General features: G+C 44.7%; 1 protein-coding gene across 1 annotated transcript; it reads right to left on the bottom strand.

Moving 5' to 3' along the window:
* LOC125459911 (uncharacterized) lies at positions 1–26,972 on the bottom strand. The gene is made up of 7 exons (XM_048546898.2): positions 26,849–26,972; positions 14,910–15,221; positions 13,481–13,786; positions 4,318–4,431; positions 3,836–3,879; positions 525–635; positions 1–385 (listed from the first exon to the last, which is right to left on the bottom strand). Exons 1-7 carry the CDS (start codon positions 26,970–26,972, stop codon positions 251–253), a joined length of 1,146 nt encoding a protein of 381 aa, XP_048402855.2. The 3' UTR covers positions 1–250.

The raw sequence follows: 26,972 nt of genomic DNA, 5'->3' as shown, positions 1-26,972 counted from the left end.
TGAAACATAGCAGAGAGTTTAAGAGAACGATGAGTTTAATAATTTGAATGAAGCCAGTTGCTAAGTCAAATGTTACATTTTAAGCAAGTTTGGTGGCAAAATTGAGTTGGTTCATGAGTCATTAAAGGAAGATAAAAGGTCAATGATGGCTTTTTGAAAGCAGTGAAAGACTACAAAGAGAACTGCACCGGACAGAATTGGATACAAACCACACATAATACCAATACCATTTGATTTTATCCATACATCTCTAAATTTGGCTGCTGTTTTTCACCGCTGCATACAATGGAGTTGCAGTTTTCTGTTCTGGTTTCAAGGTTACCTTGGGACCTTTCAAATTCAGAGCAGCATAGTTTGGCTGGCTTTTTCCCATGCTGTCTTTGGTCTGTAAGATTACATTGAAAGTAGTTCATTTTTGCTTCAAATTTCATAAAATGCTGAGAATTTTTCAATGCTGTCTTGAAACCAAGTGCTTATAATCAAGAAAACAATTACTGAATTCTAACACATGAACAGAAAAGTACCTCTGCATATATTGTGCTTTCAGCCTGGAGCTTAAGAATTTTAGCATCCTTTGAGTGGACCAGTTTAAGATCAGCATACATTAATCTGGCTTCAGCTGTCTCTTGTTTCCTCTGGAAAGTAAAAGTTTAACACACATGAATTTATATTTTCTGGAGTCAAAAATTAACATGTAGTAATCAATGAGAATTACTTTATCTCCTTGGGTTTGCTACAGCACTCTGTTACATTCTTAACAGATGCAACCTTCTGTATCCAGTTCATTCATTCAACATTATCAATTTTCAACATTCATACAAAAATCATTCAACATTACATCCTGTAACAAGTTGCAGATGCTGTGAAGATTTTGCTGTAGATTTTGATGGAATTGATCTGCATTTCCTTTACAAATGTAAATTATGTTACCGATACACATATCCCTTCATTTGGAAATAAAAGTACAATTCAAACTGTGTGTAATAACTAAAACTCTACTCTATTGGTTGTATTAATTGGTTTCAAACTAGCATCCCGCGTATTTTCCGTTCAATACTTAAATTAATAATCTAATTATACTGTAAGAAGCAAATATTTATTGGCAAGTTGAATAGTAATGAAATAATTAGATCTCAGTAATTTTTTTTCAATAGTCCAGCTTGAATGGTAATAAATAGGACAGTAAGGTTTTTAGTGATGATGAACATACAATCCAATTCTATTGAAGCTTTAAAGTGCACAAAATGATTCATAGCATTTTCCAGCAAAATGTTAATTTCTATTTGAAGATTTTTTGTTCAGATAGAAACATGAGGCAACAGATTAACTGGGAACCTGGCCATATATAAAGCAGTGACATAATTTAACTGTTAATTTCATTCATTCATAGAACAAAACACAAAATATCAACTTTGTTTGACATATATACTCAGACTTTTGTGCAATATTGCTTTAATATTGGCAATTCTTCACGTGCGATCTGCACCTCTGTACCTGAGTCATTGAAATATGGAGTGACAACCCAACAAGGCCAGAGGAAATGAAGGTAAGTATTATCAAAGCTGGAAATCACGAGAAATAACACAATTTCAAGGGCTGTCTACTCGATGCATGTAACAGGGACAACAAGGTAAATGATTTAAAGCCAAAAAATAGAAATGAATTGCTGTGATGTAATTAATTTTATGAAAAATCGCTGTAGGATGATCAGGAAAACTGATTATCCAATGAAATTTAGGACAGATAAAGGAAAACAGGATCTGCTACTGTTGCATCAATAGTAATGGAGGGGATCTGTATTTTTGGATCACAGATCAAAGTAATAGAACATAGAAAAGTACAGCACAGTACAGGCCATTCGGCCCACAATGTTGTGCCATGGAATAATCCTAATCCAAACATAAAATAACCTAAACTACATTCCCCTCAATTCACTGCTGCCCATGTGCATGTCCAGCAGTCGCTTAAATGTCACTAATGGCTCTGCTTCCATGACTACCACTGGTAAACTATGCACTCACAACTGTCTGAGTGAACATAGAACATAGAACATAGAACAGTACAGCACAGAACAGGCCCTTCAGCCCACAATGTTGTGCCGACCATTGATCCTCATGTATGCACCCTCAAATTTCTGTGACCATATGCATGTCCAGCAGCCTCTTAAATGACCCCAATGACCTTGCTTCCACAACTGCTGCTGGCAACGCATTCCATGCTCTCACAACTCTCTGCGTAAAGAACCTGCCTCTGACATCCCCTCTATACCTTCCTCCTAACACCTTAAAACTATGATCCCCATGGCAGTCAATCCTGCCCTGGGGAAAAGTCTTTGGCTATCGACTCTATCCATGCCTCTCATTACCTTGTACACCTCGATCAGGTCACCTCTCTTCCTCCTTCTCTCCAGAGAGAAAAGTCTGAGCTCAGTCAACCTCTCCTCGTAAGACAATCCTTCCAGTCCAGGCAGCATCCTGGTAAACCTCCTTTGCACCCTCTCCAAAGCCTCCACATCTTTCCTATAATAGGGCAGCCAGAACTGGACACAATATTCCAAGTGTGGTTTCACCAGGATTTTGTACAGCTGCAGCATAACCTCATGGCTCTTAAACTCGATTCCGCTGTTAGTGAAAGCCAAAACACCATATGCTTTCTTAACAACCTTATCCACCTGGGTGGCAACTTTAAGGGAGCTATGCACTTGAACACCAAGATCCCGCTATTCCTTCACACTGCCGAGAATTCTGCCTTTAATCCTATATTCAGCATTTAAGTTCGACCTTCCAAAATGCATCACTTCACATTTATCCAGGTTGAACTCCATCTGTCATTTCTCAGCCCAGCTCTGCATTCTGTCAATGTCTTGCTGAAGCCTGCAATAGCCCTTGATACTATCAACGGCACCTCCAAGCTTTGTGTCATCAGCAAACATACTAACCCACCCCTCAACCTCCTCATCCAAGTCATTTATAAAAACTACAAAGAGCAGAGGCCCAAGAACAGAGCCCTGTGGGACACCACTCAGCACTGACCTCCAGGCAGAATACTTAACCATCTACAACCACTCTCTGCCTCCTGTCAGCCAACCAATTCTGAATCCAGACAGCCAAATCACCCTGTATCCCATACCTCCTGACTTTATGAATGAGCCTACCATGGGGAACCTTATCAAATGCCTTGCTGAAGTCCATGTGCACCACATCCACTGCTTGACCCTTGTCAACCTGTCTTGTAACCTCATCAAAGAACTACTACTGTAAAATGAAATGAGGAATCTGCTTTCATGGAGCTAAGCAACATCAAGCAGAGGAAACATTGGCAGAAGCTTATAAGCCACAAACACCAGTAGTAAGGTGATGCATAGGCAAAATAAAGAGATCAGTGAAGTGCAGTACATAGGTTTTGCAACAATCATGGCTGGATTCAATCAAGACATATTAACGAGTGCAAAGGCTGTGAAGGATGACTTTAAGAGTGTGGTAGGTATACTTTTCTGGAGCAGTTTTGTTGAGGAATAGACTACATAACTATGTCCATCCACCAACATGTGACAAAAGATAATCAATAACATTGTAAGAGAATCTTGAAACATGAATGACTGTACAATGATGGATATATTCATTGTAAGTAGGATAGTTCTCAGTGACTAATACTTCCAGGCATTTCTTTCTCTGTGTTCCTTTCATATTAAAGGCTAATTTGGTCATGATAATAAAACTTTTCACCTCCATCCAGATAGATTTTTACGTAGTTTTACAGAACAGATTTTTTTTGATTGCAGTCTCTGAATCATTCAGATAAATTTTGAAGCAAAGTCGATGGCTGGAGACCTTACCTCATCTTTGTGCTTAGTAGGATTTCTTGTTTCTTCCTTTGAACCTAGTGACAATAAATTTGGCATTAATTGTCAAGAAAGGTGTGATGTTTGCGTTCATCAGTCTGATGGCAAAATGCCATGCCATTCACATAGACAAAATGTATAAGAGGTTAACTAGATTCAGGGTGTATCTCAAAATGTTGAGCACAAGTAACATTATTTAGTTTGTGTTGACACAGTGAAAATATTACTTCATCAGTGAAATTCACTGGACTAACTTCAGATCTGAAAAGATAGGCATTAGCATACTAAAGCTATGAATCTGAATATGCAATGCAAGGTTGAAGTGACACAAATGTTTTCAAATACTTTTACAACACATATTTAATTTAACTGAACGAGTCAGATTTCATTACCTCATTGTGTACATGCACTTCAGGTTGTTTATTCAATGCTTGTATGCAAGTTATTTCATTTAGAATGCCTATCATTGTTCATACCTTTAGCTATAATGAATAGACGACACTTGACAATCGCCGCTGTGCACAATAGAATTGCAAGTGCTCCAGTGGAACATCCAGCAACAACAGGAATACTGATTTTAGAGGCAAAATCTATTAGAATAACACAGCATTAAAATGAGAAATTGTATTGGAAATCAAGACGTACAAATTTAAATAATACATGCTTTGTTTCCCATTAAACTGCCCTGTAAATATTTTGCTACTGTACATGAAATTTCACATGTCAATTTCTCCCCTCAGCGTTCCTAAATGCAGTTAGATACAGAGGGCAAACCATAAGAATGTGGAGAAAGAAAGGCAGATGAAGCAATAAAGATAATTAATATATCCAACACTGGTAATATTCAAATAAAAACAGTTCAGATCAGATAACAGTTATAATGGGATGACGTTCTTTGAGATTCACTTTGGAGCACAAATTAATTGACACCTTTTCAAAGGAAATCTTTCTCCATGTGCATCCAATCTAACTGTTGAGGGGAGGCAATTGCATACTTGTACTTCACTGGACTAACAAGAGCGAGCTACAAGCTCTTGGCAAGTAGATTTTAATGCCACCAGTGCAATGGTGAAATTTGAATTCAATAAAAACCCGGAATGGCATTTGTCGTAAAACTACCGGTCTCCATGCTACAGGAAACATGCTGTTCAACTTCAAAGCATTTGGAAAAAGATATATTAGAATATTGCCAGGTTTGGACGGTTTGAGCTACAGAGGGAGGCTGAATAGTCTGGGGCTATCTTCTCTGGAACCGCAGAAGCTGAGGAGTGACCTTATGGACCTTACAGGCGCTTGTAAAACTGCGAGGGCCATGGATAGGGTAAATAGTCAAGGTACTTTTCCCAGTGTGGCGGAGTCCTAAGCTGTAGGGCATTGGTTTAAGGTAAGAGGGGAAAGATTTAAAACGGACCGAAGGAGTAACTTTCTCATGCAGAGGGCGATGCATGGTTAGAATGAACTGCCAGAAGATGTGGTACAGGCTGGTACAATTACAACATTTAAAAGGCATCTTGAGGAATGGTTTGGAGGCATATATGCCAAATGGTGGCGCATGGGACAAAGTTTATTTAGGATGTCTGGTCTGCATGGAGAAGTTGAAATGAAATGTCTGTTTCTGTGTTGTACATCTCTATGACTGTATGGCCTGATCCTCTTGGAAATAATTCTGCCAATGTTAACTGTCTTACATGTGACTCACTGAAAATTGGATGATTGTAAACTGCGCTCTTGGCAATTGCATATGGGCAATAAATGTGCTCCCAGTAAACAATATCGCAATGCAATCAGAAGATCTACTAGACTCTGTTGAATTTTGGGATGAATGGGTACACCCTTGCCTACATCGCACTCTGAACGTGTGTGAAGGTATTCAGCGGTCTTTGGAAGAAGTAACAAGACGGGGATTCTCACTGAACGGCGTGAGACAAAGAGCTCAGACGAACAGGAAAGGTCTGGACTTCTGTCCACGGGTCCCTGAAGGTAACAGGGCAGTTCAACAGGGTGGTTAAGAAGACAAACGTGGCATATGGTCTTACCAGTGACGGTGTAGATTTATAAGAGCAAGGAGACGAGGTTGACGTTTTACAGGACTTTGCTTAGACCACAGCTTGAGCACTGTGAGCGTTTCGGGTCACCATACTATCCTAAGTGTTTTGCTTAAAGCATTTCCAAAACAGACCATAAGAGTTAAGCCTCAAAGGTTAATTGGACATGAAAATGTACAATTGAAGGCAAATGGAAGAACGCAAGGTTATGGCAAAACAGCTTCTTTTGGCTTGGAGGGGAATGCTATTGCGCAGTTAAAAAAGATCCACTTTGGAAATGTTTTAGTTTTTGTTAGAAGTCATAAGACGCTAGGTTATAGTCCAACACGTTTTGTTTTGGAATCACAAGCTTTCCAACAGCTGCGCCTTCATCAGGTGAAGAGGACCTGACCAAACAGCAGCGCTTAGAAAGCTTGTGATTTCAAATGAATCTGTTGGGCTATATCGTGGTCTGTGTGACTTCTGACTTCGTCTCCACCCCACTCCAACACTGGCACCTCCATATCATTTTTTGTTTTTGCACAGCGGAATGCCTGGAAAACCACTAAAGACACTTGAAAACAGTAAAACAGCGTGTAACATTAGATTCAGAATAGTATTAATGTCGGTGGACTTAGCCCCAGTCAATAAACTTTCATTGTTGGGCGTGAGCCAGGTGCCGTGGAACCGGAGATCGAGCTCCAAGTACAGCCATCGCCAAACTCCCCAAGGAGCAGAGAGGCAGTGTGAGACTCGCATCGTTAATGTACATCTCAGTCATTTAAACTCACGATTTAGCTTTTATATATGTATTGAACTATATATCGAATAGACTCACTTTACTAATTCATATATATGTGAAATATTTCAACCCTATAATTAGCTTTCTACTGAAGTGCACGCATTTTCTTGATCAGACCTACAAGAACCAGTTAGGGACTTTCGGCTGAACAAAATATTAGGCTATGCGAGCAGCATCTGAGCAAAACGTTCAAGAAAATGATAGTTTGAAGAACATTCGGTGTCCTGGGATGGTCCTTTCGTGATTAATTCAATGGGTTAGGTTGGTTGTAGCAGACAAAATAATTTAGAGCAGAATCCCAAAGGATGACTCTGTGCCATGAAGGGCTGTCTGAGGGAAGTAGGTTTCCCAAAGCAAATCAAGGGTGTCACCCACATGGGGTGGATCCTACTGAGTGGCCTCCCGTATGCTGCCCCGGGAGGTGCGAGATTGAAAGGAGGCGAATGGTACATTGACCGCTGGGCTGGCGACGGTGGCTCGGACTGCTCAGGAAAGCGCGCATAAAGTTGAGAAGAAGCAGACCGGCAGAACCTGCAAATTGGCCACAGTCCAGCACAAAAAGCGGGCGAACCGGGAAAAAGAAACTGGAAAGTGAATCTAGCTCAAGTGCCCTTTTTATTCGCTTCAACTGATCGGGTCCCCGATCACTGAGAGTGATATTCGTCCATTCGGAGTACGAGGGGACTGATGGGAAGGAGACTCTAACGGTGATATTATGCCCCCTCGGCGCGCCAGTTAGTAACTAATACAGCTAAAGGGCGCGGCCAGCAGCAACCGCCCCCCCCCCCACCCCGCCACAGCATGCTCGCATTGTGCCGGGTTACCCACTGACAGGATTGCAGGATTTGGGAAAAATATTCCATCAAAAAGTAGGGCACTGGGAGCTGGATTAACCCGCTTTGGGGCCCTGTGCGTGTCTAATGTTTCTCAATAATGAGGGACTCCAGAATATTGGAGACTTTCTTTCAAATGAAGCCACATATAATGTTCTATATAGGCCTATGGGCCTGGAACATTAGCTGCATGTACACGTGTAGCAGTCAGAATTACTTACCTGGACACCATGGATTGGGAGCAGGAAATTGTACCATGCCGTACAATATCACAGGGAAGTGCCTGATTGAGACAAACAGGAGAGTGTACAAACGATTTGCAACCGGACCCGGAAGCTTTCGCAACCCGAATGAGAATCCAGATCGTGCCACGCATCTCAGAGGGACGCTGCTGGCAATGTTGGGGCGAGCTCAGGGCAGACCATTCGGTGAAGTTGTAATGTTGTTTGGACAGTTAGTGGATGCGGAAGTGCGCCAAGCATAATGCAGGAGAGCGGTAACAAGGGAAACCCAGGGAAGGACAGGAAACAAAAAAAGAAAATCAGCAAAATGAGATCTTTGCTGCTGTGTGGAAAACAGGCACAGACAGGTCTGAAATAGACAGAAAATGCATGGTATCACCATCAGTGTTATGTGTTCCCTCTGGAAAAAATATTGGTAAATCCGGTCAGGGACAAAAGGGGACATCGACCCCTCCCATGCTGTGAGGACCCAATTCTGATTTAGATGCTACTTCCCAGAAAAAAATATTAAAAGGATATATCAGAGTTCCTTCTGTACCCTACATGAGAGGACCTGGAGCAGATGTGGAGAGTGAATAATCCCCGAGACTGAGAAGGTGGCCAGAACACTGAGATGCGACCAAAAGGGGGAGTCGACTCAACGGTAGAGAGATCACACATCCCAATCGCAATTCATTGGAGAAATGGAAATAAACAGCACATTGCGGCCTGGCTTGCTATGGTCTAGACATGCGGGAAATAAAATCACTTTTAATAGGTTTGAGAGAGCAGAAAGACCGAGGGTGCAGGCTCTGGTGCAATTGTTGTTAGGGGAATGGGAGTATGGACTCTAACAGGAACGTCTTGTTTTGATGTATAAAGGATGAATGTCGTGGTTGGGAAAGCTAAGTGGAAAACCCAATACATTTCACTCCCTTTGCGAAATGTTAACGGCAAGCAGTATTGAAGACACAAGGAGATCGCAGATACTATTGAAGGGTCAGTGAAAGCAAGAGTTGTATGACCTGCTGTCTTCCTGTATAACTGCCTTGCATGGTCAGTGCAGAAACCAGGTAGTAACTGGAGAATGATGGTAGATGGCTGACAGTTAAACCAACACACCCCAGCATTGACATTGGCTCTCCCAGAGATTGTAACATTACCGGAGCCACTGTCGTTGGGAGTTGATGAATGGTTTGCTGGAATCTACCTCTCAAATATTTTCATTTCCTTGATAAGAATTCACAAAATCAGTTTGCTTTCACACAGGTGGGAGGACAGCACTCGGTTTGTGGGTTGCACAGGGCTCCTTGCACATTCCAACTCTCTGCCATGGTTTAATAGGATCTGGAGATGTCCCCTCTCTCCAGCGAGAGTTAACCCTTTATATTGATGATATATTGCTACATCGCCCTTCAATGGAAGCAATAGCCAAAGACATAGCAACTTTGATTTAGCATCTCAAGAATAAAGGCAGAGAAATTAATCCTAAGAAAATCCAGGGACCAAGCCGGTGTGTTATTTTGCTGAGAATACAATGGGCCGGGGAGAGCGTGTGATTCCTGACAATATGAGAAATAAAATCAGTGAGGTGCAGGCCTGGACTGCTAAAGAAATGGCCCAAAGCTTTGTGGCGATGCTGTCTTATTGAAGCAGGCATGTGCCTCACTTAACCTAATTAGAACTCACCACAGGACTGGTTTCTTACTGAAATCTTGGGACACAGCGCCGAAGGGAGATGTTGCCTGGCAGTGGCTCGTATGCGGGTTGAGTAGCTGTTGTGTCAAAATGCTCGAGAGATAAAAGGGGTGTAAACCGTCTTGGTGGGCCATAAATCCAGGTCCATTAAGTACAATTCAATTACCCCATCTCCAGTAGTACTCCAATAGTCTGTACCCTTGTGTTCAAACAGGATATTGTTTTAATTTTGACAGTGGAGATGAACAATGGAAAAATTACCTTCTCATTGCCGCTCTGTAAACACACCGTTAACATTAGAGGTAAGGCAGGAGGGATGTACTCTTCACTGTTCTATATTGATCAGAAGTAGGAATAGGTCTGCTAACTTCCATGGGTGTTGAGGCTCCAAACATAAAATTGCTAAAACTGGGCAAATAACTGAGGAACCTATTAAACTATTCGTTGCGGTGACCAAATAATTAGTCCATAGAGACTTAGCAAATTGGTTTTTGAACGGCATGGTATGGACTTTTGCTGAAAATGCTGTTTTGGAAATGTATCACGCCCAGATGAATCTACCTGCCGAAACTAACTGAGTACATTGTAATCTGCTCGAACTGTATAGTTTTCGCACAGTGACATCAATTAACCAAAGTATTGCTATCCGTACAGCTGCTGTATTAGAAATTTTTTTCACCTCACCATTTACTAACTGAACACTTATGCCTGATGTGCTATAGAGCAATTGCAATGTCACAGCATCTAATGCCGTTCTTGTGATTTTAAACAGCACACAACAGTAATTGTGGTTCCCGTTCAGCACCCGACCTCATCTGTTTGGGGATATGCTCACTTTCAGGCAAATAGCTGCATAACAGCAACTAGACCTTATAGTAACAAAGCCCCAGAAAGCTTAGCATGCCTTTTATATCCTTCTACCTTTCAAGCATGTTTTGTATTGTTGCATCAAGGCAGGGATATTCGCGCAGGAAGTTACCGTTAATGACTCGATCATCCATGAAACTGACCTGACCCGCAAGCGTGCAATCAGCACTCACATTGTGTCATAAAATTTAATGATAAAAGAGAGGAAACATCCGCCAGCCTACTTAGGGACAAAATGTGCGTTATCTATGATGAAATTAGAAATGAAGACACATTATCAAAGAATAGGAAACTATAACTGTGTAACTTCACTATAACTTCACTATAACTTCACTAGCCAATTGAGTCTGGTATCTCCACATGTGATCTTTAAGAAACAGCAGGCTGTCCTGCAGATTGGTTCCCACTGGCAGAAGCACACCATGACTTTTACAGCACGAAACTGCCATGACTTGCTGCCATGCTCAATTCATTCGCAAAGTAGACAACTGCGGAACCTTTACTACGCATCATTAGAGGGTCATATTTCAGCAACAGTTACCAAAAGCTTCAGCAGTACTCTCACTCTTATGGTATCACCCTTGTTACAATATTGTTAATTTTTTTTCATTTTTTATGCACGTGTGTAATGGTCTGTAAACTATACCACATGTATAACCAAGTTGAATCTATTGAGCAATATGTACATGCTTGAATAAGGTTTTGATGATCTATCTTGAAAATATCAGAGTGGTCTGTAGTGTGCAATAAAAAAAATGTTGAAACCAGACTATTCAGGGCTAATCATTAAGTGTTAATTGGACATGAAAATCAGCAATTGAAGACAAGTGCAAAATTACAGGTTTCGCGTAAAAACGGCCTTCTTTGGTTGGGAGGTACCCACATGACCTTGGATGGGTGGGGAACAGAATAATGTGCAGCTAAAAAGACACGATGAAAGATGTTTTCAGCTTCTATTCTGCACAGCGGAAAACGTGGAAAAGTACTGGAAGTGGTGATATGGCGTGTAACATAGAACATAGAACATAGAAAAGTACAGCACAGTACAGGCCCTTTGGCCCACGATGTTGTGCCGTGGAATAATCCTAATCCAAAAATAAAACAACCTAACCTACGCTCCCCTCAGATAATAAAATGTGAGGCTGGATGAACACAGCAGGCCCAGCAGCATCTCAGGAGCACAAAAGCTGACGTTTCAGGCCTAGACCCTTCATCAGAGGTTCTCATCAGAGATGCTGCTGGGCCTGCTGTGTTCATCCAGCCTCACATTTTATTATCTTGGATTCTCCAGCATCTGCAGTTCCCATTATCACTACACTCCCCTCAATTCACTGCTGTCCATGTGCATGTCCAGCAGTCGCTTAAATGTCACTAATGACTCTGCTTCCACGACTTCCACTGGTAAACTATTCATTGCGCTCACAACTCTCTGGGTGAAGAATCTCCCTCTGACATCTCCTCTATACCTTCCTCCGAACACCTTATAACTATGACCCCTCATGGCAGTCAATCCTGCCCTGGGGAAAAGTCTCTGGCTATCGACTCTATCCATGCCTCTCAGATTCAGATTCAAACACAATTTAATATCAGCGGCTTTACCTTGGTCATTGACCTTTCGCCATTGGGCTAGAGTTCGTGAAACTGGCACTATGGAATCTGGGACAGAGCTCCAAATGCTGCCAACGCCAAAGTCTCACGTGATCCAAAAGGCAGTGTGAAAAACACTTCTAAAAATAGATTTCTGAATAGTTTAACAGAACCATTTCACTTTAATGTCTATCCGTAATTTAAAATGGCGACAATTAATTCATAAATGTGTGAAGTATTAACTAAACAAATTATCTATACAATGAGTGCACATCTTCTTGTAATCATTTCATATCAGGCTTAAAAATAATCTGCCACATACTTTCAGCCCAACAATACAGATAGATTTGATTGCACTGAGGTGGGTGAAGAGGAGATTTACAAGGATGCTAAGATAATAAAATGTGAGGCTGGATGAACACAGCAGGCCAAGCAGCATCTCAGGAGCACAAAAGCTGACGTTTCGGGCCTAGACCCTTCATCAGAGAGGGTCTAGGCCCGAAACGTCAGCTTTTGTGCTCCTGAGATGCTGCTTGGCCTGCTGTGTTCATCCAGCCTCACATTTTATTATCTTGGAATCTCCAGCATCTGCAGTTCCCATTATCTCTCATTTACAAGGATGCTGTCTGGTTTGGAACATTTTCGCCATGAAGAGTTTGGAGAAACACGGAGTGTTTTCTTCGGAGCAGAGATGGTTGAGGAGAATCCTGATTGAGGTGCCTGCGATAATGAAGGAATGGGCAGGGTGGAATAAAAGCAACTGTTCCTTTTAGTCAACAAGGTGTAAAGCTGGATGAACACAACAGGCCAAGCAGCATCAGAAGAGCAGGAAAGCTGACATTTCGGGCTCAGCCTCTTCTGCAGAAAGAAGAAAAGGTCTGAAGAAGAGGGTCTGCCCGAAACGTCAGCTTTCCTGGTCCTCTGATGCTGCTTTCCCTGCTGTGTTTATCCAGCTCTACACCTTATTATCTCAGATTTTTCAGCATCTGCAGTTCCTACTATCTCTGTAGCCTTCAGTTGAAGGCAAACGACGAGATGTTATAATTTGGGCAGGGAAAGGCAAGAGGTTTAGAGTGAAATCTGAGGAGTAGTTTTTCAGCGAAGGTGTTGAGTATCAGGAACGTACTGTTGGGGGGGAGGGGGTTAATACAGATGGGAAAACTTTACGAAATGAACGTGGATGAGCATTTAAATTGTCATAAAATTCAAGGTTATGGGCTAATTGCTGGAAAGTGTGATGAATGTAAATAGGTACAGTGCAGTCAATGGATCAAACGGCCTCATCTGTGCTGGATAACGTGTTGATATTCCTCTCTAGTTCTTTGTCCCTCTTTAAGATTTCCAGTTATTCACAGTAAATTGCAACATAATGTACTTAAACTACGGGACCCCTCGATGACGAATGTCCTGTATTGGAGTATCTGACCTAACAATATACCACACACCTTCGGAATAAGTTGCAGTAAGGAAACCCTTAACTGTACAATCGTGTCAAATTTCGGGATTGACATAAGGGAGGCAACTGAATTTAGCAACCACTTTCTACTCGGTCAACGTTTTTAAACAATGTCTGAAAGATTAACGTACATCGTGTCATAGAATCTTACCGTCTTTCGTCACAGTGCAGCTGGCATTTGCTGGAAATGCGCTTGAAACGTGATACACATGACACATGTAGACTGTGTCACTTTCCGGTATATTTGGTATGTCCAAAGAGCTGACCACTTCATAAAGTCCCTCGCCTTTTGCCTGTTTTTCATTTCTAAATCCAGTGAAGATTTGTGCCCCGTTTCTGTGCCAAGTCAGGTTAAAGTATTCCGGATAAAAGCCAGATGTTCTGCATTGCAGCTTGAAAGAAGCAGATGAAGGATCTTCGGAACGTATCAATACAATGTTTAGGGGAGCTGGTGAAGCTGTATTGTAAATAAAATTCACATAAATGTGAACACTGGGCTTCTATACCAAAACTTAAATGATTTAATGAACTAACCAGCTGTTACTTCTGGATATGGCAGCTGCAATGATCGTCATTACTTATAGTGGCGGGAGTTGTTATTACATTTTTCATGCCGCGACGTCCTAATGCAATTGGTACATTACCTGCACGTTCAGCAAAATTGGATACTACCTTGTGTCCATATTAATTAATACAACGAGATAGTAAGAACTACAGATTCTGGAATCAGAAATAAACGCGGCGTGGAGCTGGAGGAGCACAAAGAAGGAGACCCCTTTTTCGGAAGGGTAAACCCCGACCGAAACGTCAACTTTCCTGCTCCAGTGATGCTGCCTGGCCTGCTGTGTTCCTCCAGTTCCACCCTGTGTTATCTCTTAATCAATACAAATACATTTGCGTTGTCTCCCTCCTCGCAATCAGCGGTTTGGCAATTGGATCATAGAAAATGAGACGGCCACAATCTAAACGAGGGGAATAGGAATTTGGCTTTTCAAAGTTAAAAATAAAAGGACATTTAAAATGCTTAACATTGTGGTTGGCTGGCTCGCCGAGCTGGTTCGTTGTTCCGCAGACTTTTTATTGCCCTGCTGGGGAACATCGATGGTGTAGCCTCCGATGAAGCACTGTTGTCCTTTCCCGGAAAGACAGTGATGATGTTCCCCAGCAGGGTAATGAAACGTCTGCGGAACAACGAGCCAATTGGAAGAGCCAACAAACCACAACATCCACAACCCGAGCTACAAACCTACTCAAAAGCCTTAGAGATGCTTAATATTGCCAATAAGCTCCAGACAAATTCACTCCGTTACTCCAAGCTCACATTGTAAGAAGTGCCTCACATGAAAGTTTTGCATTAGCTTTCTCCACTCCATAACTAAAAACCAGTTGCTGACATAGTGCAGTTGCTGAACTGTGTAATGTTACTATGATGTGTTTTTGTTGTGTACATTGTTGAACACAAGGTTCCAAAGAAGTGAACGCTTTTATATGCACTGTATATGTTTACGAAAAAATTTTTTGCTAACACATTCATCGTTCATTGGAGCCAAACGTTAACGTTTAACTCTGTTTGCACTAACCGTAGACATCAAGTTGCGCAGAGGGTTTGTTATCAACCGTTTGATGCTGATTTTTGACTGCACAGAAATATGTTCCAGCGTCCCGGACAGTCACATTGAAGAGATGAAGGTAGGCTCCCCCTCTCTTTACATGAAAGAGTGCTCTGCTGTCGTCCTGGAGAAGCATCTTTTTACCTTCTCTGAACCAGTAAACATTTATGTTTGAGTGGTTGAGTTCGAAGGAGAAAGGGCATCGCATGGTAACTGTTGACTGTATCAGGGTCCTTATTAGCATAACATTCGGAGTAACATTGTTCGAAGTGCACACAGCAACTGTTAACAAAAGATACATGTTCTGATGAAACAGGGAAGATGGACCACATGATATAACATAATTAATCCAATACACTCACACAGTAGAATTTTAGCATGCCTTGCTCTTTGAATCCTGCTCCACTATCTGAAATCCTGCCCTAACTGAACTGTCGCAAATATTTTTTCACGTATCCAGAGGTTTTCTAGGAAAAGGAACACTGATGTGAAAAACATGAAGTATCCGATTATCCGTCACAAATTAGTTCAATTATTCTTACACCTCGATCAAGAATATTTCAAACACTGTAAGAAGGAGCATGTGCCTGGATACGAAATGCACAAAAAACATAAATTCCACAGCGATCCACTCACAAACATAGCGACAACGAAACTCTGGCAGATCATACATTGAATATAAAAAGAGAACTGTGAAAATTTGTTGGAACATCAGTTATGCATCGATTTTAATCACTTGCGTCGAGATGAAGTCAACAAGCACGTGACTAATTCCTTGCCGAGTGGACAACATGCATGTATTTTCATATAAGATCTTGCTGTGGTCACAGTGAGCGGAAATGATAACACCGACAGCCAACTACAGTTATAGCAAAATCTTGACCTAGATGGTGAAACTACTGTCACAGCTCATATTTCTACCAGAAAAACGAGATGTTAATTTTACCCAATTCAAAGACATGGCCCCCTCCAGCTCAGAGGAAGAGTCACCGGACCCGAAACGTTATTTCTGATTTCTCTTCACAGGTGCTGCCAGACCTGCTCAGCTTTTCCAGCACCTTCTGTTTTTGTCACACTCCTGGCCCTCCAGGCTTATTTACAATATCAGCCAGACTTGTGCAAAACGCCGCCCCTTACTTTTTAAAATCTGTTTCCACATAACAATCATATTTTTTCTTTGAGAACTTTTCTCTTAGAATTTAATTGCAGTAACAGGATACAACAAAGTCCGCATCAAAGAAAAAGCGTGTTTCGAACACGGAGACAGCGATCCCCCTTTAAGTCCAGCCTTGGGTCGTGTAGAGTTTGGACATTCTCGCCTTGTCAGCCTGGATTTCTGCCTTGTACCCTGGTTTCCTACCACAGTCCGAAGATGTGCAGGCTTGGCGGATTGGCCATGTTAATTTGGCCGTAGTGTTTGGTAATTAGCAGTAAAGATACCGGTGGAAATGCGGAGTTGCGGAGTGTGGGGTAATGGGGTAAGGGTGGAGGTCCTGTTCTGGGTGGGATGCTGTTTGGTGAGTCGGTGCAGTTTCGATGAGCGAAATTGCCTTTCACAACACTGAAGGGATTCCATGATTCAAAGGCATTCGTAATCTAATTAGAATTTCAAAAGTACCAGGATGTATTCCGTAATGCTCCAAATCATGCATTCAATTTCATATGTATATTCCCTGGTCATTGGCTCAATGACTTAATTGTGTAAAAACGTAGAAGGTTTTGTGCAAATCGCAGTCGGTTTCCATGAAATGAAGTAAATGTCAAGTCGGCTGGTGAATGATGGGGATTTGCTTAATTTTGCTGATTTTTTCGGGCAGCCCTGTTACAAAGTTTCCACCTTCCCTGGCGGTGACACCCACTGACATTCACCTAGACTATTTCGCTCAGACATCCATCAAATCCAAATCGTGACCATGGTAATGGAACTCATGTAAAGTTGTCGAACAGTGATTTCTTCAGTCTGCTCCTGCTCTTCAGTTAAGAAGCGAATTTAGACGTAAGTTGAGATGTACTCAATTAAATTGTTAATTGCAATTAAATAATAGTGAATAACATTTTGTTTATTCACGGTTTTGGGGGATTTCTGACAATTAGCCTCAGAGACAGTGCTTCTTTCTTGAAGCTTTAAGACAATGAGTGTCTTGCCTTCAACTTCACTGTTTTATTCTGATGCCGTTCTTTCCAGTTCTGTGGGAGATGTAGCCGGTGATGATGGGAACTTCAGATGCTGGAGAATCCAAGATAACAAAGTGTGGAGCTGGATAAACACAGCAGGCCAAGCAGCATCTCAAGAGCACAAAAGCTGACGTTTTGGGCCTAGACCCTTCATCAGAGATGTAGCCATTCGGGCAAGAAGCCAGATTTCAGCAAACTCCTAAACTCTACTGTTTACAGAGAAGTAATTCACTTTCAAGTAAAGATATGGATCAACAAAGAGCCAGCCCATCCCCGTTTCTGAAACCCTCCTGTATTTCCTCCCTAACTGCTCACTAGGTTTATCTGCACCACATTGGCGACAGCAGATTAAGAAGGCAGCCCCAGGCGGCTTTCTCAGGGACATTTAGACGTTTCCAATAAGTACTGGCCAAGCCAACAACGTCCATGTTCCAAGAAAGCATAACAATAAATGCTGAATAAAAACGAAAAGAACGGCGGATGCTGTAAACAGCAACACAAACAGAAATGACTGGAAAACTCCTCCTGAGAAAGGGTCACTCGACCCGAAATGTTAACTCTAGCTTCTCTCCACAGATGCTGCAAAACATAAACGAAACAAAAAATTGTGTTTATTTTTAATGCACTGACTTGCCTATTATTAGTTATTGAAGACTTCCATCGTTGTGGTCATGCACGAGAGTAGGAGCTCTAAAGTTATTTGGCTGGAATGAGCTAGTGCTCTAATTTTGGGGCAGGATATCAAACAACGAGCTGGGGTTACTGAGGACCTGAAACAAAAACACAGATTGCTGGAGAAAGTCAGTGCAGAGAAAACGGTGTTTACTGTAAATGTTAATGTAAACACTACATTGGACAAACTGGCAGAAAGCTAGCCACCAGGATACATGAACGCCAACTAGCCACAAAACGACATGACCCACTATCACTGATAATGGGAACTGCAGATGCTGGAGAATTCCAAGATAATACAATGTGAGGCTGGATGAACACAGCAGGCCAAGCAGCATCTCAGGAGCACAAAAGCTGACATTTCGGGCCTGGATGAAGGGTCCAGGCCCGAAACGTCAGCTTTTGTGCTCCTGAGATGCTGCTTGGCCTGCTGTGTTCATCCAGCCTCACATTGTATTATCTTGACCCAATATCACTAGTATCCTTACATACAGATGAGGAAGGACACCACTTTGATTGGGGCAACTCATCCATCCTGGGACAAGCCAAAGAGAGACATGCACGAGAATTCCTAGAAGCATGGCATTCCAACTGGAACTCCATCAACAATCACATTGATTTGGAGCCAATCTACCACCCTCTGAGAAAAAGAACAGGAAATGACATCACCAACGCAGGAAATGACATCACCAAACCAAACGAAACCTAAACAGATAAATAAAAAGTGGGACATAACACCAGCGCTTCATCGGAGGCTCACTGATGATGTTACCTAGAATGGTGATGAAACATCTGGGAACAAACCTTCAAGCACAGTGAACCAGCTTACATCTGGAATAAAATAAAGACCCACTCTTCTTGTGGACCGAGAGGAGGAGAGTGCTGTGTTGGAGGTGAAAGGAAGACGTCAGGTTGGCTGTGCACCCTTGCGACCAGTGGATCTTAATGCTGGCTTCGTCCTAACTCTGGTTCAGGGGAGCAGCCAACCTGCAACGATGGCTGTGGCAAGTGCTCGTGCCCCAGGTCAGGGGGTCCGGAACACCATCCACGTTGCCGTGAAGAAGGTAGATGAATGTGTACCTGTGGGCCGCACCTTCTTCATGAAGAGGGTCCTGTTGGACTGTTGTGGGTTCGCTGCTGCGGACATTTACTGCCTGCAGGATTTCCCCGGAGGAGGTTTTTACGATGTGACCTTCAGGAGTGCCAAGCTTTGCAAGCGCTTCCTGGAGGTTTTCAAGGAGAAAGGAGGTGAGGGTCCCCTCTCTGTATTGACCGCTGTCCCGCTGTTTGTGATGCCAGTGCAGAGGAGCCGTATGGTGACTGTACACATGTACAACCCGCATGTGCCAGCAGTTGATGTCCTGACCTTACTTGGAAGGTACATGAAGGTGGAAGGAGACCTAACTGACATCATGGACCCCTTTGGCATCTGGACCAGTAAGAGGCAGGTCAGGGTGACGCTGAGGATGGGCGCGGACAGGAACATCGTACACCCATCGTCCAGCTTCGTAATCGGCAGGAGCAAGGGCTACCTGACCTATGCAGGGCAACCCAAAGTCTGCCATGCCTGTGGTCGGTCAGGTCACGTGGCGGCCGACTGCAAAGCCACCATCTGCAGAAACTGCAGGGAGGAGGGACACCTTGCAAAGGATTTCCCACAAAAGAAAAGCTGCAACCTTTGCGGGGAAGCGGGACACCTCTATAGGGCATGCCCGCAGCGGGGGACCACCTATGCCCAGGTTGCCAGCAGGGGCAATGTGGGGCCAGCCCCCCCAGAGGAGAGGAAGGCACCAGGGCCCAGCAAGGACCGCAGTAATGTGCAGGAGGGCCCAGCCCTGCAGGATGGGCCTGAGGCCAGCAAAGCGCCCCTGCAGTCTCCGCTCCCCCCCGACAACCTGGAGTCGATGGAGGCGGTGACAGGCGACCCAGGGGAGTGGACAACAGTCCGGAAAGCGAGGAGGAAGGTGCGTTGATGGGCCCAGGAACCGCAACCATCAGGTGGGAAGAGGCAGCTACAGGGGGGCTATAAGAGCTCCTCTGACGAGGGGAATTCGGAGAGGTCCTGCCTGAAGCAGAAGTTAAAGATCTCGAGGGAGAAGGAAAGCAGCACCACACTTCCAGGTGACGGGAGGTGTCCTGAGGCTCCCTCCGACACCCGGTCAAGTGCCGCTGGGGCACTGGAGGGCACCCTGGAACTTCCAGGCGGGAAGGTGGAAACAGCGCGTCCCCAGCCTGACCCAGAGCCGGACCCTCCTGCCTCCGCACCCCCGACAGGGGGATGCCACCCGGAAGGCAGCACGGATGGCTTCCTGAGCCCGGAGAGCGTCCAGCAGTTAACCCGGGCAATGGTCATGAAGGGACAGATGGAGGGGCTGGACCTTGGACTTCTGGAGGGTACTGCGGTCACTGCCCACAATGGGGGTACGAGTTGCGAGCATTAATGTGCGCAGTGTCAAGTCCACCGCAAGATGTGTATCCACATTGGCCTACCTGACCACCGTCAAGGCGGACTTCCTGTTTCTGCAGGAGTGCGGGATACCGCACCTCGGCAGGTACGGGAAATGGTCCAGCGCCTGGACCTGTGGGCCTTTGATCTGGTCGGGGGATAACGACTGTCGGTCCTCGGGCCTGGCTATTCTGCTGCGGGGGCACGACTTCACCATCTCTCAAGTTCAGGAGGTGGTGGGGGACGCCTCCTAGTGGCTGACGTCACCTACAGGAACCCTCCCCTGAGGCTGATCAATGTGTACGCCCCAGTGGTATGGAATGAGTGCTTGGCTGTCCTGCAGTGGCTTCCATCCCTGCTGGCTACGTCCAGGCCGGTCATCCTAGGCGGAGACTTCAACTGCATCATCGACGCAGATGGAAGATCCGGCGTGGGGACAGCGGGTGGGGGGAGTCAACTAGACGTCACGTCCAGATTCCTGATGGGCACGGTGAAGGACGCCAAGCTGCTCGATGTCTTCAGCACCCCTGCAGATGGAGCGCAGCGGAGGTACACCTGGTCAAGGCCAGGCGGGTCTATTCGCTCAAGGATAGACTTCCTGTTTGTGTCATGGGCGTTCTCGGTCAGGTCCACTGGCGTCGAGCCGGTGTTCTTCTCTGACCACTGCCTCCTGCTGGCCGACTGTCACTTACAGGATGACCAGCCAGCCGGCAAAGGGACGTGGAAGCTCAACACGACTCTGTTGACCCCAGAGAACATTGAGGAACTTAAGAGTATGCCCGTTGGAGAACCATGAAACCCCTTTTTGAGTCTCCGGGCGACTGGTGGGAGACGGTGAAGGAGAACATCAAGAGGTTCTTTGTCCTCAAGGGTGTTCGGAAGGCGAGAGAGAGGCGGGGAAAGCAGTCGTGACTCCAGAAAAGGGTGCAGAACCTGTTCATTCTGCAGTTGATTGGGGGTCGATGTCACGGAGGACTTCCACGAGGTGAGGGGCCAGCAAGCCTCGCTCTTCACCACAGAGGCCTCCAGGATAATCTTCTGGTCCAGGGCCCACTCCGTGGAGCAGGACGAGATGTGCTCGCATTTCTTCTTTCAGAAGGTGCACAAAGAGAGCTCTGTGCTTAGCCGGCTGAAGGAGGATGACGGCTCGGTGACGTCGTCTTGGCCCGACATTTTAAGGATCAGCAGATCCTTCTATGCCGGACTGTATGACATGAAGCCTACAGACAGCACGGCCTCTGAGTAGTTCCTGTCGTCTATCATGGAGGTCTTAGATGGCACGAGGGAGTGGCTGGACCGGCCGATATCCCTGGACGACCTGACAGAGCCCTCAAGTCCTTGGATAGGAATAGGACTCCCGGGAGCGACGGCTTACCGGTCGAGCTGTATTCTGCTCTGTGGGACCTGGTCGGCCAGGACCTGCTGGAAGTGTACGATAGTGCGCTTTGGGCAGGGGAAATTTGCAAGTCCATGAGGAAGGGCATCATCACCCTCATTTAGAAGAGGAAGGGGGAGAGGGAAGAAATTAAGAATTGGCATCCCATTTCACTATTGAACGTGGACTACAACATCCTGGCCAAGGTCATAGCCAACCGGGTCAGGTCTGTCCTGGAGTCGGTCATTCACCCTAACCAAACCTGTGCTGTGCCGGGCAGAAAGATCCCTGAGAGCCTCGTGCTCATCAGGGATACGATCGCCTACGTACAGGACAGGTGGGTGGACACCTGCCTCGTCAGCCTGGACCAGGAGAAGGCATTCGACAGGGTCTCTCATGCTTACATGAGGGACGTCCTCTCCAAATTGGGGTTTGGGGAGGGCATCCACAATTGGATCCGGCTGCTCTACGCCAACATCATTAGTGCAGTCTCGATCAACGGGTGGGAATCAGACAGTTTCCCTGTTAGATCGGGAGTCAGGCAGGGCTGCCCTCTCCTGCCTTGTTCGTGTGCTGTGTGGCGCCCTTTGCCGCATCCATCAGGAAGGACGTGAGCCTGAAGGGCGTGACTATCCCAGGTAGCAGAGGCCGTCAGGTCAAGACCTCCCTGTACATGGACGATGTCGCTGTCTTCTGCACCGATCGTCGGTCGGTGAATAGACTATTGGACATCTGCGGCCAGGTTGAACTGGCCTCGGGTGCCAAAGTCAATAGGGGTAAGAGCGAGGTCATGTTCTTTGGGAACTGGGACGACCGCTCCTTCATCCCCTTCACCGTCAGGACAGACTACCTGAAGGTGCTGGGTGTTTGGTTCGGTGGAGCTGGGGCGTGCACTAAGACTTGGGAGGAGTGTATCACCAAATTGAAGCAGAAGCTGGGCAGGTGGACGCTCCGGTCCCTCTCCATCGCGGGTAAGAACCTGGTTGTCAGGTGCGAGGGGCTTTCGGTACTGTTGTATGTGGCCCAGGCCTGGCCTATTCCCTGGACCTGCGCCGCTGTGGTCACCCGGGCCATCTTCCACTTCATTTGGGGGTCGAAAATGGACCGGGTCTGCAGGGACACCATGTACAAAGACCTGGAAAATGGGGGAAAGGGTGTACTGAATGGCACCCTCGCCCTGACGGCTACCTTTGCATGCGGCTGCATCAAGCTGTGCGTAGATCCTCAGTATGCAAACACCAAGTGTCACTACTTACTGAGGTTCTACCTGTCTCCAGTGTTGCGAAGGATGGGCCTGGCCTGGTTGCTGCGGAATGCTCCAAGTAGTTGGACCATTCCGTACCACCTATCCTTCGTGGAGAAATTTTTGAAAGGAAACACCGTTGACCACAAGGCCGTCAGGCAGTGGTCAGCACGTAGTATCCTCGAGACCCTTCAGGAAAAGGAGTGGGTGGATCCCGTCGTGTGGTTCCCCACGCAGATTGCCAATGTCGTTTGGCAGAATGCCTCATCGCCAGAACTTTCAAACAAGCACAAGGACATTGCTTGGCTGGTGGTGAGAGGGGCTCTGCCAGTGAGATCCTTTATGCATGCCCGGAATCTCTGCGCCACCGCACGCTGCCCTCGAGGTGGCTGCGGGGGGAACGAGACTGTCGATCACCTCCTTCTGGAGTGTGCCTATGCGCAGGAGGTCTGGAGGGGTTGCAGTGGTATTTGTCTAGGTTCGTCCCGAGCAGCTCCGTGACGCGGGACTCCGTGCTCTACGGGTTGTTTCCCGGGACGCACACTGAGACCAACATCAACTGCGCCTGGAGGACCAACAATGCGGTGAAAGACGCTCTTTGGTCTGCCCGCAACTTGCTGGTCTGCCAGCTGAAAGAACTGGCCCCGACCGAATGTTGCAGACTGGCGCATTCCAAGGTCCAGGACTACGTGCTGAAGGACGCGCTAAAGCTTGGGGCAGCCGCCGCCAAGGCGCGGTGGGAAAAGACCATGGTATGAAACCCCTCGTCCAGAATAGAAAAAAGGGCCTTATCTGGTACCTGGGCCCAGCTGGCGCCTTCCTCAACTGGTCAGGGGGCCAACTGGGACTGTGTGGGGTGACACCTGCTGGGGTATTTTTTTTGCTTTGTTTTTTTCTTCTTCTTTGTTTTATTTTTCCCTTTAGTTGATGTATGTACCCCCTGGGTAACCCGGAGCGGCTTGCATGACTGGGTAGGTGTATAAATATGTTTTTTTTGTACATCTTATGAATAAAGTATATTTTTTCAAATAAAAAAAGTGATGAAACGTCTGAAAACTAACCTTCCAGCTCAGCGCAATATCACATCCAGAACCTCAACCTGAGCTACAAATCTTCTCAAAACTCGCTAGACAAGGCACTGTCTTCAGTATTTCAGGTACCAGAGACCCAGCTGAAAGTCCGACCTCAAAATAGGACTTGATCAGTGCATTAAGTACCAGGTAATAAGTGGAACAATCAGATTGAAAGGATAAACAAATGTTGAGCAGATGCATAAGGGAATACTTGTAGTTGGTTTGGAACCAATTATTTGGGTAATGATTATGAACGGGTGCAATACCTGACAGAAAACACAGCTAAAGCACTGATATACACACAACTATACAAAGTGAAGCATTTACGTGGCAATCATTCCACCAGAGCAAGATAAACTCACACGAAAATACCACCCATAAACCTGTAATCAAAAAATAATACTAACACACATATTGGCTTTCAAATACAAATAACACAAGGCACTCGCGTAAGGTATACGCACAGAAACATTAAACCAAATCACAAGAAGCACCCATTCAAAAGGTATATATGTTATTCCGAGAAAACTTACTCATTTTTGTCACAAACATATACTCACGCCACCTTTGGGAAATGTTTGCTCAGTAAAACTGTTAGAATTCACCAGGGAATGTTTTTAAACATGTAGATTTTCCGCAATCATGTCAACATATATTCTCGCAATACTACGACTGAGCCAACAATGGTCGAAACACCCAATCGCGAAAAATGATCTACACGGTAACGAGCAGTGGGATTCATTAAAAAATAAACATGATGACCAGACCACACTAATGAGTAGGATTGAGTAGCACTATCACCTGCAGCACGAGTGTAATCCCAGCAGAAACTCTGAAGCATGACCAGCAACATCGAGTTTCCACGAAAAGAACGCACACACAGGGTCAACAACACTAAACACTCGTTGGGATCACCGTCACAAAGTTAAACATTATGAAGTTACAGCAGCAGAAGTGATAAGTCAGCAGGAAACAAAATCTCCTCGGAAGAACCAACAAAACCAATGGAAGACAGAAAGGATCGATAGCAAATGTTCCATCGCGAGCACTTGTCTCAGCCAGACACAAGAATATACATCAGGTCCATCTCAGTAACTGCACCTTGCTAGCAGCAGTACTCTGACCCAGTAAACCACAGGAAACAGGTCGGCAGCAGAAAAAAAAACTAACAATAAGTGCACAATTATTGCACAATCACCAGCAGCACTGTACACTGAACATGTGCTGGGCAATTAGAAAAACTGTTTTCCCTAAAAGTTATTGCGTGTGAAAGACATTTGATCAACGTTTTGTGAGATTTGGGATGATTTTCCATTCCATAATTTCAATGAATGTGGTTAGAATCACGCGTGCCAATTAATTGCAGAGTGCCTTGTCAACTGAAGGACTCAAAACCAAAACACCGTTCCTATTCAGAAAAGTCACAGTGCTACTGAGACGTACAGTTGAGTTTCCACAGCACACATCCATCCAAATGCTTGGAGGTGCAGTGAAAACGGTGAATGGAGATGACTGTTTCATTACACTGCCATGGATATGTGAACACAAGCTGGTCAACTTGACAATTCGTTCAGAGCTGCCGCAAATCGGAATTGTTTGAAGCATGCAAAAATGCTTATTGTGTTAAAGGTCGATGAGAGAGTAAATGTTTCAAGTTCTACAATGCGCGGTCAACTCTGACGTCAAACAGAAACCAGAGCCCACATGTTGGAGAAACAGTTACATTTGCTAAGATTTATTGCGACACCCTCAATACCATATTATCTTCAAGTACTTCTATCCGTACCGCACGTTTATGATATTTTCCAGCGACTTGCAGAGAGAGTTTGATTTTATCGACTTTGGTCAAAATGTCTGTACTTGAAAGTGCCTCATACGTTTCAGTCTTGGGCATTATTTACACAGGTACACAAACCAAAACCTGTCGGATAAAAAGACACAAAGTGAGTAACAACTGTTGCAGAGATAGTGGGAACTGCCGATGCTGGAGCATCTGAGATAACACGGTGTGCAGCTGGGCCTGGTCAGCGACACCCACATCCCGTGAATGAACAAAAAAAATGCAAGCTGTCAACTCGCCTCTTTGTTAGAGTTTCGATTAAAGAACACGAAATTCTGTTTGTTAGAATCAGTGTGAGCTCTTTCAAAGACCTGCTGGCAAAATGTGCGTTTAATTCTTTGTGTTAAAATGCTGTGCCACAGATTCGCCAAGCATTTTAAGGTCAAACATGAAAGTCAAGACCAAGTCAGAAGAAGCCTCGAGAGAAACGATTAAGTAACTCAGAAAATGATGTGAGATTGGACCAAAAGGCCTTGAAATTGAACTGAAAATGTGCCTTTCACTCTTAACTGACGGAAATGCAACTGGAAAGGAAATGAAACAACACATAAAGCACTCAGAAATCAATCCTCAGCGATGTCAGAGGCTGAGAGAAGAGCCAAAATAATTTCTCATTTTCTTTCAACACAGCCTAAAATTGGGATAGAGCTTCAGAAATTCACTACGTACACCAGGAATGTTGACCACTGATCTTCGAAAATACAGATTACTGGATCAATTGTTGTTCTGGTCATTGACCGACTAGCTGTTTTACTTATGCTGGTTTAATTTTAACAAATGTTTTATTTACACACAGCGTGCACTACTATCACAATGCGTATTTAACTCAGAAATATATTGATTCAGTTTGTCCTGGGAGGCATTGTTTTCTACAGATTCCCCCCAGCCGGACGGAATATGTTTGATTTTATTCTGCTGTCATGATCGTAGTGTTTGTCCAAATTAATTACGCATTGCAGTGCCATCACTTGGTCTAAGTTAGTGTTTATATGAATGTAGAATTGGAGGGGCAATAAGTGCTAGCGACACATTTCTAATGATTGAACAAACAGAACCGAATATTTCCATCACAATGAAAGACTCACATGGAGTTTTAAAACATCGAACAGGCACATTTTGCTTAACCGAGCCTTTCATCGGTTGCAGCCCATTAATGGTGGCTTCCATCAACAAGTGTTTGTTGAAGACAATCGAAAGTATAATCCCCAT

This window comes from Stegostoma tigrinum, chromosome 16 (assembly GCF_030684315.1).
Source record: "Stegostoma tigrinum isolate sSteTig4 chromosome 16, sSteTig4.hap1, whole genome shotgun sequence".
Taxonomy (NCBI): Eukaryota; Metazoa; Chordata; class Chondrichthyes; order Orectolobiformes; family Stegostomatidae; genus Stegostoma; species Stegostoma tigrinum.
This window is presented reverse-complemented; position numbering and strand designations above follow the sequence as displayed.